The 13463-nt window shown below is 42.5% G+C and overlaps 1 protein-coding gene across 3 annotated transcripts in view; it reads right to left on the bottom strand.

Annotated features, from left to right (window-relative positions):
* EML6 (EMAP like 6) overlaps positions 1–13463 on the bottom strand; it is a 169371-nt gene that overhangs the window by 67726 nt on the left and 88182 nt on the right. For all 3 annotated transcript variants that reach the window (XM_053383652.1, XM_053383655.1, XM_053383654.1), the window contains exons 13-17: positions 12518–12624; positions 8891–9009; positions 6832–7018; positions 4626–4731; positions 1603–1696 (exon numbers count right to left, since the gene is read on the bottom strand). In XM_053383652.1, coding sequence (XP_053239627.1) covers positions 1603–1696; positions 4626–4731; positions 6832–7018; positions 8891–9009; positions 12518–12624 — 613 coding nt within the window. The remainder of the gene's footprint in view (positions 1–1602; positions 1697–4625; positions 4732–6831; positions 7019–8890; positions 9010–12517; positions 12625–13463) is intronic.

Here is a 13463-nt window from a genome sequence, read left to right as displayed (position 1 = left end):
TGGGGTGCGTTTCAAAAACCCACCCAGCCCTCGCTGTTGGTTGGAGGGCAAAGGACTCAAGCTCAGATGTTTTGGGGTGTTTTGAACCAGCATGTAACACAGTTCAACTGTATGCAAGATTTCAGCCAAATACTTTATACTGAGATAAAAACACACACCCTACTACTGTTTAATAATAGACAAAGCAAGTGTACTGCATTGAAAGAAATCATTGAGATCCATGATTTGCCTGTTCGCAGTCCTTATTTTATAAAAAGGGAAGCTTCTATTTAATAGTGCAAATGAAAACATCCATTAGAGAACCAGTTAGATAAGTGACCAAACTGTTCCTGAAAACTTTGAGTGTTCAGGCAATCACAAAAGCTTCTTAGACCTTGCGAGGTTAACAGATAAACTCCCAGGCAACAAATGGAAAATTAAAAAATACGTATTCCAATTTGAGATGGGGAAGATGGGAGTGGGCCCAGGAGATGACATTATCAGACTTGGAAAATCTATTTATATTATACTACCAAAACTGCAAGGGAGGTTCAGGCGGAGAAACTATCTCCCCTCCAACCACACTGCTGTCCACAGCAAGAGGGCAGCTATAGGTCATTTGTTGCAAACACTGCAGAATAAAGGCATAGAAGAGCACAAAGTAACATTTTGCTTTGGCAGAACAGGTGGAATTGTTTCCTCCATTCACATAACGACACCCCCCCCCAATTCATCATAAACTTACGCAAGAATGGGGGGGAAACCAAGAATGTAAGCTATAAGGGGGTAACTGGGTTGTTGTTTTTATTTTTATTATGTATTTTGCGGTTTTATATCTTGATTTTATTCTTTGAACTGCCCTGAGATCCCCAGGTATAGGGTGGTATATTAATACAGTAGTAGTAGTAGTAGTAGTAATAATAATAATAATAATAATAATAATAATAATAATAATAATATAAGGCTGAAAATGTTATTACCATCATTAATGTTAGGGAATACAGCAAAACAAAACAACAAGATGTACCTCCTATGCTAGTTAGGACAAAGCAACAACATCTGGAATGAACAACATAGGTGGAATACTGGTGAACATGCAGGTGTTGATGGGTAAAACGATCAATATGTCATTCAAGATTAAATACCCCTCCATGAATTAAGTCTACATATTTTCTTGGTGTGAACAGGGCCATGAAGTGCAGCATCACAGAACTTTTCATATTGGTCTCACATTTTTGAGGCATGCATCATTACGCAACACAGTAATTCAGTTTTACTAGCAAACCAGATGTTAAACTAACCTCTTTCCAGCCCCACGAGGAGCATGGGTAGCATTCGTGTGACACACTTACACACTGCAGCCGACACACTAACATGTCGCGACACACAGTTTGGAAATCTCTGCTCTAATCAATGCATAGAAATCTGGCATGTGAGAAGGTGGGGCATTGATGAAAATCACAATCTTGCTCTCTCTCTCTTGACTAAACATACAGGTTTAAGGTATGGGAGGAAGGTGGTATTTTGATCTCTTAAAACAGCATCCTAAATTTTGGACCTGAAAAAAATATATGCATGCAACTCAAGCTGTTAGAGAGCATGCCTGCGTGACAACATTCTTACCTGGTTGCTGCCATCTTTTCTCCTTTTTTCCAGTCCCAGAGTACGATGGTATGATTGTCATCTAACCCAATAGACGCCAGACATTTTCCATCAGCTGCACAACATCAGAGGTGAGAAACCCTTAACAGAAATCTGACAAATGCTGCATTTATTTATTACAAATTTAAAGTACAGATACTAATAGCGATGCAGCTGGATGCTTCGCAATAAACATAACTTTTTACTGGGGTACAGGAGCAAATCTTCTGCTAACTGTAGCATTGTCAGTCACAGCATGTACAGGTCAACCTACCAGGTTCCTAAACTTTTTCATAGCTTATTATATGACACCCACATCACTATCCAGCTCTCTGCCACCCCTCTCCCCGGTATCACCAGAAGTTACTGAGAAAAGTATCAAGAGGCAAATTAAAATAAGGAGAAACTGTCAGTTTGCATTTCTTAGTACAGAAAGTATTGATCTGATGTGTAGAAATCTTTCCTATTCTGATTAATTCAAGAGGGTTCTGGAAGCTGCTGTGTGTGAAAGAAACAAGCAGAAGGTTCCTGATGTTTGGGTTATTCATTCAGAGAAGCTGAGCACAGCAGGCTTAAGCTGGTTCTCTTATCTCTTCTGTCAAGGTCATGCCGACTATAATAATAAGGCCAGAAGGAGCCTGGGTTTCACTCTTTTCTATCTCTGGTTTCCTTCTGGTGTGGTGTTCTGCATATAGTGTTAAAGTTTAGACTTTTTATGAGTTATTGTAAGTTTAAGTTAAGTCTGCAGCAACTGGATTTCTTATGGACAGTGCCAATCCTGAATGTATTGGATTTGTGACCATTATGCTCATTTGCCTTCAGTAGCAGTAAAGCTCTGCTGGATGAAATACAATTGCCTCTGGTCTATTTTTTTGGGAATCTTGCAACGTGTTTAAGTTTTCACTCTGCTAATTATACGTTGGAGTTCTGCTCTGGATCAACGCTAAGTAGAGTACATGACAGAAACACCGTTTCCTTCTTTCACAGGAACGATAAGGCCCACTACTAAGGCACACCTCATTTTATTGCACTGCGCTTCACAGATATTGCGCCTTAACAAAGATGCAGCTGCAGCTGCAGCAAGCCTAGGCGCTTCCAGGGGAAGGAAGTCCCACCCCCTACCCCTCTTCTGGCCATGGGAGTGCAGCTGGCTTGGGCTGGAGCCAGGTTTACCCTCTCCTGTGCTTGCAGCTCACTAGACTACACTATAATATAAATGTAACGTTTATATCATGGGTAGGCAAACTAAGGCCCAGGGGCCGGATCCGGCCCAATCGCCTTTTCAATCCAGCCCGCGGACGGTCCGGGAATCAGTGTATTTTTACATGAGTAGAATGTGTGCTTTTATTTAAAATGCGTCTCTGGGTTATTTGTGGGGCATAGGAATTCGTTCCCTTTCCCCCAAAAAAATATAGTCCAGCCCCCCACAAGGTCTGAGGGACAGTGGACCAGTCCCCTGAAAAAGTTTCCTGACCCCTGGTTTATATGCACTGGGAAACCCCTAAAACTGTGTGACTCATGTTATTGCAATACAGTGGTACCTCGGGTTAAGAACTTAATTCGTTCTGGAGGTCTGTTCTTAACCTGAAACTGTTCTTAACCTGAGGTTACCACTTTAGCTAATGGGGCCTCCCGCTGCTGCCGCCGCCGCACGATTTCTGTTCTCATCCTGAAGCAAAGTTCTTAACCTGAGGTACTATTTCTGGGTTAGCGGAGTCTGTAACCTGAAGCATCTGTAACCCGAGGTACCACTGTACAGTCATACCTCGGGTTACAGACGCTTCAGGTTGCGTTTTTTTTGAGTTACGGACCCGCCAAAACCCGGAAGTACCAGAACAGGTTACTTCTGGGTTTTGGTGGTTGTATATGCGCAGAAGCGCTGAATCGCAACCCGCGCGTGTGCAGACGTGCCGCTGCGGGTTGCGAACACTGCAGGTTGCGAACGTGCATCCCGCGCAGATCATGTTCGCAACCTGAGCGTCCACTGTAGTCGCTTTATTGCAATGGTCTGGAACCGAACCCACAATATCTCTGAGGTATGCCTGTACTCGCTTTCAAGAAAGCAAAGAAGAGCATAGTGCAGCCTCTCTAGCCACCAGCAGGACCAACATCTGCTTAGCTTCAACAGTGTTCAGTGGAAGGAGAACCTCCAACCCAACACCGGCATAAATAAAAAACTAGCCTGATTTCACTGAACTGCTGACACTGTCAATCCAGCCAGTGGTGGTGGTTCCTGGCGAACAGAACATGTGGCTTGCAAACAAAGGGGAGAAGGCTATCGTGGCATGTGCTCCACTGAGCTCTTACTGAACTCATCAGGGAGGAAAGCAGACTTAGGAGGTAGCTACTGTGAATCAGATCAGCAGTTGCCAAGCAGATTCAGGCAAGGGTATAATCTCCCACAAAACTTACAAAATATCTAGCGGCACAGCCCCACGCGGAGAGGCTGTTGCTAATGGGAATTGCTCTCAAATGAAATGTTTCCCCAGCAGTCAAAATACATTCTCTAGGGAACAAAAACTATATTTTGAAGTATAGATTGTGAGAAACTTGCAACAAGCGCAACACATCAATAACAGTGCGAAACAGGTAGTATTTTAGGAGTGCTATTTATTTTTCATACAACACATAACCCCCACAACTAGGCACCCTACAAAAATTAAAAGAGAATCAGGCCTGGACTGCCAGCTTAAAGTCTGATTCAATATAAGGCATATTAAGGATGGTTTGTACACAGCATCCATTAGGAACATCCCTCTGTAAATTCCACTGTTGTTAGCCTTATTGATAAATACTGTTATGAAGAAAGGGAAAGAACAGTGACATAAGAACCTGCTTTAAGGTTTACGCACTCATGAGCTGCTCCAAAGTGGGAACTGAACCTATTTATTTGGAAACTGATAAGGAAATGTGGCAATACTAATATTGGAGAGAAAAACAGAAATGGACAGCAACCCAAACTGATGGATCCATCTGACCCTAGTTGGCAGTGGATAGCTGCTTACCTGAAAAATCAAGGGCACAGACGCCTCTTTGGTGTTGGCCTCTTAGCAGCGACAAACATTTGAGTGCCTGAGTGTCCCACATGTGAATGGCGGCATCTCTCCCAACCTAAATCAGAACACCTGGTGTGAGCGGCTGTGCGTAAACAAAAAACTTGACAGTCATATTTTCCACCCACCACACTCTTCAGCCAAGAGACACTTCCTAGTTTTTCTCAACCAGATTTCTCTTAAGTGCGGTTTACTTTGATATCTCAGGTGCTGACAAGAGGCTTCCTGCCCGTATTGTCATCTAGACTTGGCCACGATCCGTTGCTCAGAATCTTACTTCCATTTTCATAGCTATCATCCTTGCATTCTTCTCCTCAGTTTCACTACGTCCCTCAAGTACAAAATATATCCATGGAGCACCTAGTCATTGGCTCTCCCATTCAATTCCTTCTCCGTGGACACCCTCTGGGGTCAAGGGGTCTCCTGACACAAACTTACCTTCACGCTTCCTGTTCCTCCAAGACCCTTTTTGCCAGCTAGCATTTGGATAAGAACAGACTGCAACCTTTCCCTTGAAGTCATCCTCAGTTTGCCCTCCCTATCCTCTTCTGTTTTCCCTCCTGTCACTCTTAGCAGCCCCTCCAGTACTTTGCCTTCCTCCTGTTTGACTTTTGGGGATTGCTCCAATGAGCTTTAAGCCTTCAAGCATTTCTCTTCTCCTTCCTGCATTCTATTTCGGGGTGATCCTTTGACCAGCGCTATCACACTGATGATTCATACATGTATCATCGTCTTCATTCCTACTTGGTTCCCTCTAGCCAAACTAAATTTTTTAAAAAACACGTTTCTCTGATTTATACTCTTGGATGTCTAGCCATCACTGGAGTCTAACATTCCCCAAACTGGAACTCTATTTTATTTTAAACTTTATCCTATATTTTCCTCTTATGATGCTGCAGCAATAGCGGGACATCTGACCTCCTGAAACCTTAAGTCACTGCTGCTTATCAGGAAGGATAAATATGGCTGCCAGTAAACCTCACTGCTCCCCATATCGTTGGCTAAAGGTAAAGGTAAAGGGACCCCTGACCATTAGGTCCAGTCGTGGCCGACTCTGGGGTTGTGGAGCTCATCTCGCTTTAGTGGCCAAGGGAGCCGGCGTACAGCTTCCAGGTCATGTGGCCAGCATGACTAAGTCGCTTCTGGCAAACCAGAGCAGCGCACGGAAATGCCGTTTACCTTCCTGCCGGAGTGGTACCTATTTCTCTACTTGCACTTTTGACGTGCTTTCGAACTGCTAGGTTGGCAGGAGCAGAGACCAAGCAACAGGAGCTCACCCCATTGCAGGGATTTGAACCGCCGACCTTCTGATCTATACTATAAATGGTATACATTCCCTGTAACTTAGGTGTATTTTATGGTTTGATGCCCACATCCTGCCTTCTGTTGTGGAGATGCTCTCCTATTTTTCTGCAAGGATACAGGTTCCTTACTATCAGCAGAGGCAACGTTTAACTTTGTCTTCCTTGCACCTCCGCCCCCCACATTTTGGCCATAGGGTTGTTTGAACATGGACATCCCAATGAAACCATTATGCTGATAGTTATGCAGACTACCTTAATATCCCTCCCTAAAATGTACACTCAGAAATGGAAAACTAAAATAGTAGCTGCAATAATAACTCCTTCTAGAAGCAAACAGTACCCCATGCCAACAGGATTGGAGCCAAGCGGAGAAACAAAGGGGAGGTATCAGCATGTCTGGATAACTCCAAGGTTTGCAGCAATACAAAAGAAACATTTTAAAATAAAAGTCTGAAGGAGCCCCCAAAATAACAGGCCCCCGCAAACTCAAACTGGCCAAACAAGGACTGAGCATGCTCAGCGGCCTCCAAGAATGGTAGAATGTTGAGTTACCGCTGGAAAACTGAGGATGGGAATGAATTGGCTTGCTTGAGCCTCTTACAGCTTATCATATCTCACAGGAAGGCTGGGTGAACAGCAGCAGACCTGTTAAGGTGTGAGGAGAAACCAATGCAACATTTTCTTGTAGGTCCCATTTGCAATACACTAAATCACACCATTCCTAAGGAGGTTGGTATGATATTTGAATTTTACAAAAACAAAGTGCAACAATAAGTAAACAACAAAAACAACAACAATGATCATAATAATAAATTTCCATTGAATTGGCAAGCATTGTTTCTCCAAAATCTTACCTGTCCAGTAGCAACATAGTCTTTCAGAGGATGGATGGCTAGACTGAGGATATCATCATCGTGACCGAGATACAGTCTTTGGGTGTGTTGCTGTCTATTGTAAACAACAGCAACAGCAGCAATGTGGTATACCACCTCCCCAGTCTGTGTGTAGAACAAATTGTTTCGGCAGTCATAGCCTCTGTAACTGGGATGAATGAAAAACAGCAAAAGGTGAACATTTTAGCAAAGTAGCCTGCAAACTGTCGAAGCAAAAGGATATTGTGCTATGATCCTAAGTGCCTTCAGATTTTGCTGAAATCAATCAGACTCCATTTCTAAGTAATGTATTTAGGATACAGATTCAATATGAGAAGATGTGGATTACGAATAATGCTGGATGGTATTTTCCTGGGATGGACAAAAATGTCACAAGCTAGCTACTTAGAACCAGGTAGCTGGTTTCATTCACAGTCTACAGCCAAGTTGTCTTCCAGTTTCACCTTAAATCCTGAACTAAATCTGAGCTTTCAAGACATGCTAAAACGGGTTTCATTGGACAGTCCTGCGTGCGGACGAACTGATATTAATGGATATTTTCAAAGGAATTCCTTTTGTACAGTGGTGCCCAGCAAAAAGCCTGCACAACTCCCATTTTTATGCAAAACATCGCCGTGTTAAGCTACAGCCAGTCCAGCCAAGAGTTCCAGACAGTCAAAATTATTACTGATCCAGAAAAGAACTCTAAAAGCCAACGTTGACGTGAAGATGGAAAAGGAAATGGGAAGGCTTCACCTCCACCTTCCTCCGTATGTTAAAGCAAATGGGTGGACTGGTCCTTGGACCATAGCTGTCAACTTTTCCCTTTTCTTGCGAGGAATCCAATTCGGAATAAGGGAATTTCCCTTTAAAAAAGGGAAACGTTTACAGCTATGCCTTGGACACTGCTGCCTGTGGGAAGCAGTTATCCATTTCCGTGCAACGTTGCATTTCCTATGGTGAACTCAAGTTTTTTGAATACTGTTCCTTCGGTAGCCTAGACAGCACCATCTGTGCACAAGAGAGAGGTAGCGTACGGCTTGGGGGAACCCCAAGGTCTGCATAAATACAAACAATACTTTTTGCTTAGAATTGCCCCCTAAGGGACGGGGGGTCAGCTGCTAAAACAGCTCACAGAGGATGGAGCATGTTAAGCGGACATGGAACACTGGTTGTTGCAAGGTGGGTGGAAAAGGAAATGAGAGCCAGCAAGGCACCTGAGAGCCAGTGTGGTATAATGGTTGGAGTGTTGAACTATGACCTGGGAGACCAGGGTTCAAATCCCCACTCAGCCATGAAACTCACTGGGTGACCTTGGACCAGCCACTATTTCTTAGCCTACCCAACCTCACAGAATTGTTGTGAGGGTGAACTGGGGAGGAGGTGAACCATGTACACCACCTTTAGCTCCTTGGGAGGAGAGGTGGTATAGGAATGTAATACATATATACCATATTTTTGCTCTATAAGACTCACTTTTTCCCTCCTACAAATTTAGGGGAAATGTGTGTGCGTCTTTTGGAGTGAATGCAGGCTGCGCAGTTATCCCAGAAGCCAGAACAGCAAGAGGGATTGCTGCTTTCACTGTGCAGCGACCCCTCTTGCTGTTCTGGCTTCTGAGATTCAGAATATATTTTTTCTTGTTTTCCTCCTCCAAAAACTAGGTGCGTCTTGTGGTCTGGTGTGTCTTATAGAGCGAAAAATACGGTAAATGGAATGACGTCTCCTTTAGGAAAGCATGAAGAGGAGCAATCCATACGGCACCATTTTGTTACAGGTTTCAGTTGTCCACACTTAATATAAGCTACAGCTGATGTGTTGGTGACTTGGAAGCAGGCACAATGCAAAGCTACAATGCAAGCCCCTAATAGAAAACTCCATTTCCCTAAATGTGTTTCTTGGTTTTCATGATAACTTCAGACACAGTCTCTAAATCTAGGTGCTATTTCTGGTTTTGCCAAGAACAGATTACCTTTTTCTGTAAATTGTAGTCTATAAAAGCGAAAAGACAAGAGTAGTCACTACTGAAAAGTTATTATACCCATGTATAAATTGCAGCTTTAAGCTGTCCTCGGGGGCTCGCTCTCTTTTAAGGAAGGGCACTGAGTGGTTTTTCTCTTTACTTTGCTGTTTCAGTTGAGGTAGATCTTCTTTGTAAACCTAAAATAATCGAGAGTTACATTGCATTACACATCCCTAGTCCAATAATCCATGTGGCTTATTGCTATTTGTGCCACTACGGCACAAAGATCAATGTCACTACCCTGTAACGCATGACAAAAATCTGCCTCTTTGAGAAGTCTGAATTCTTTGTATCAGAAGCACCAGTAATGGAAGGTCAGGCCAAGCTCATTCGATTACTGCACAAAAAAGTTTAAAAACTATGTGTCTATGTCTGTGTGTGACACTTGATCCCCCCCCCACCGCCCCACTATCTTAATTCTTTTAAATTAAAAAACCCCAAACATATGTTAGCCTGGAGAAGAGGAGGCTAAGGGGTGATATGATAGCCATGTTCAAATATATAAAAGGATGTCACATAGAGGAGGGAGAAAGGTTGTTTTCTGCTGCTCCAGAGAAGTGGACACGGAGCAATGGATCCAAACTACAAGAAAGAAGATTCCACCTAAACATTAGGAAGAACTTCCTGACAGTAAGAGCTGTTCGACAGTGGAATTTGCTGCCAAGGAGTGTGGTGGAGTCTCCTTCTTTGGAGGTCTTTAAGCAGAGGCTTGACAACCATATGTCAGGAGTGCTCTGATGGTGTTTCCTGCTTGGCAGGGGGTTGGACTCGATGGCCCTTGTGGTCTATTCCAACTCTATGATTCTATGATTCTATGTAGATCCTTCCTTCCTTCGTTCAGGGAGTTTTTGTGACATATGCAAATGACAGAGATTTAAGCAGTTTGTAAGCACTGAAAGAACTAGATGGATTTACACTGCTAACAGGAACACCAGATATTAGGCATGCAAATCTTTTAAAGAGATGGTTAGGAACTCAGATACTATGACATCGGTTTAATCCAGTGGACAGCTGCAAAACAGCTGCCAAAGATTCCTGTGTGGGTGTAAAATTCCCTGCGTTTGGGAAGCTGCAAGATTCTAACGCACTGGAAATCTCTCCAAACTACATGTCCGAGTTGTTTCTATCAATCATGACTGCTTGCTTACAACCCTGTTCCTTAATAGATGGCCTCTGAGCCATAACAGCTCTACATATACTCTCCAGCTGTCCCTCTAAGCCATTGCATCTTCGTTTCCTATCATCACCCCCCACCCACCCACGATTCTCTGTCATACCTCCAGGCAGCAGCCAATAGTATCTGTGTTACAGCTGATATACCCCCTTAGCACAATGCTATGCACACTGATTCTTAAAGAAACGTTGGATTGAACACCCCACCGCCATCCCCATACGGTACTTCTGTTTAGGGTGCCCCTGAACTTTCAGCCAATGCTTTTCGGCGAGGGTGTATGTGGGACTACTATTGGAAGTTGGGAACAGAAAAAGCCCCCTTGTGGAAGAGGAGGAAGGAACTTCAAACTCTTGTGCCCAAGACTCGCTCCAAGCAAAAGTCACAACACAGGTCATAGAGTTGCAGAGTTGGGATCATGAGGGTCATCCAGTCCAACCCCCTACAATGCAGGAAACTTTTGCCCAACAAGGGACTCAAACCCATGACCCTCAGATTAATTATTATTATTATTATTATTATTATTATTATTATTATTATTATTTATTATTTATACCCCGCCCATCTGGCTGGGTTTCCCCAGCCACTCTGGGCGGCTTCCAACAGAATATTAAAATACAATAATCTATTAAACATTAAAAGCTTCCCTAAACAGGGCTTCCTTCAGATGTCTTCTAAAAGTCTGGTAGTTGTTCTTCTCTTTGACATCTGGTAGGAGAGCGTTCCACAGGGCGGGTGCCACTACCGAGAAGGCCCTCTGCCTGGTTCCCTGTAACTTGACTTCTTGCAGCGAGGGAACTGCAAGAAGGCCCCCTTGGCACTCGACCTCAGTGTCCGGGCTGGACGATGGGGGTGGAGACCCTCCTTCAGGTATACTGGACTGAGATTAAGAGTCTCATGCTCTACTGACTGAGTTATCAGCAATCTGCAGAGGAAGCCTGCCTCACAGTCCATTTGGTGAGTGTGATGCATTCTGCAGTGACAAAGGCAGGGCCTTCTCTATGGGGGCCCCTCCATTTGCAGAATTACCTGCTTATGGAGAGAAGACTACCTTTAACTTAAAACATCCATTGTTTCACGCAGGCATTTGTAAATGAACTCGACCATTTAGATGCTGCTGCTGCTGCGCTGAATTGCTTTCAATATTTTTATTAGTCCACATGAGTTAAATGATGATTTAATTAATTGTTTATTGCTTTATGGCGTACACTACATTTAGCGCCTTAGGATCCTACAGAATGAGAGGCAGCTTATAAATGGAAATAATAAATAAACATTCTCAAAAACGCAGAGAAGGGTGCAATTGTTGAAGCAATATACTTTTTCTTTTAGCTTCAACAAACAGATTGGAAATTAAGACATTTAGGGTCATTTTGGCAAAAACATATGAAAGGCCACTTATGTCTTAAACAAATGCATCTTAGGAAATTCATGCAAATCTTCTTCCCTTCAGTGAAAATGAAATGCAATTCCTACATATTTATTCAGCATTTTTATTTCATATAACTCCTTGCTGCATTGGTAATGCACTGTAGCCCTTTAATTTAAAGGACGATTCCTGAATTGCAGGGGGTTGGACTAGATGGCCCTCAGGGTCCCTTCCAACTCTACAATTTGATGATTCTATGACAATAAATTAACATTAATTATGGATTTACCGGCTAACGAGAGCGGTGGGTTTGAAAATCCTTTGCGTGATTCTGTAAGAGACTTGTAGAAGAGCTGCATATTTTTCAACCTTTTTTTTTTTAAAAGGAAGTATCTGGAAAAAGCTGCACCTGCTCATTCAAAGGTTTTCTAATTAACTGATCTGAAGGGGTGGAATGCTCAGTCCCATGATTATCATGCAATGTCATCTCTCTGACCTCTTGCTAAAAATAAGACCGCTATCCACATGACAATGGCAACAAAAAAACTCCACTAATATATTATGCAAAGAAAGAAAGAAAGCTTAATGCCCCCTCTTAACTTCCTGTCTCCCCCTCCTAACTTTCTATTTCTCTACTTTCTCCCCCCCCCCTCTCTTTCCTCTCCTCAATCCCACATTATCTCCAACAAAAATGTCTCCAACTGGCTGCAATTCATTTGTATGAAGGATGCTAGGACTTAAAAACAGAGACACTGAATGTATTTTTGTTACCTATGGAAAATCTTTATACGAAAATAAAATAATAATAATAATAGTAATAATAGTAATGATGATGATGATGATGATGATGATAATAATAATAATAATAATAATAATAATATAAAATGCCGGGATAAAAAAGCTGAGTACAAATACAGTTTAAATACCCCAGTTCATATTTTTAGCCTTAACTTTCCTTAAATTCAACGTGGTCTCTCATTTAAACTCTCGAGCTCAGTTCTTTCACTTAACTTTTCCTTCCTTCAACTTTAAAATCCCTCCGCTGAATATGTTTCGATGGGTTTCCAGGTTGCTGGGTCTAATGGCCTGTTTCCATATTGCTCACCTGTCGGGTGTAGTTGATTTGAGCTTCTTGCTCTATATCTGAGTCTAACTCTGGCACATCAGATAAATCGGAGTCAGATTCTTCGCTGTGTGAATCTATGCCACTTTCTGCACACGGGAGAATGCACCAGACAACATTTTAATAAAGGCAATTTAAAACGAAAGCCACATCCCCGCAAATAATGAATACAAAAACTTGTGCATGCACACGAAAGCTCATACCAATAACTAACTTAGTTGGTCTCTAAGGTGCTACTGGAAGGAATTTTTATTTTATTTTATTCATTTTATTTTGTTCAAACAATTGTTTCTTATTTGGCAGTAGAAACATGCACACTGAACCTAACCAAAGATGCAAGCAAAGTAGAGTGTTCAGTGACCCCTTCCATGAATTTTGACTTTATTTCTCTTTTCCATTATGGCCATAATTCTACAGAAGTATGCAGGTCTTCACTGAAAATTGGCTTTTCTGTTCAGCTGCAGTAGAGCAGGTTCAAATACAGCTCCAGCTGCTCATATTGTTCTCTATTCTGTGCACATACAACTCTCTAGGATTCCCACTGACATCCATTAGTGACACGCTAGAAAGCTGTGTGTACACAGTGTTTCCCCATCTGTCCTCCAGCGAATTCAAACCTCCCTATGTCTCCTATTCCAACTTTTCTTCATTGGTCCTAGCTAAATATTCCTGTGGGTCTCTGCAGTTTGAAATGATTTTTAAAAGTTACTGATTGAAATATGTGGACATCCCCTGATGCACAGCGAACATTGTGTACATGTATTATTTGAGCAAACTGCACCCAAGGAGAACTTGGGCCTGTAGGAAAGCAAAAGGCAATGTACATGTTGGATTCAAGTATTCTGGGGGATAATGATTGAAAGAAAACCCATTCAATCCATCAAAGCTATCTTTTCAATTGCAACTTCTTCCATTGCTTGGCCAAAGC

This window comes from Podarcis raffonei, chromosome 3, assembly GCF_027172205.1.
Source record: "Podarcis raffonei isolate rPodRaf1 chromosome 3, rPodRaf1.pri, whole genome shotgun sequence".
Classification (NCBI taxonomy): Eukaryota; Metazoa; Chordata; class Lepidosauria; order Squamata; family Lacertidae; genus Podarcis; species Podarcis raffonei.
This window is presented reverse-complemented; position numbering and strand designations above follow the sequence as displayed.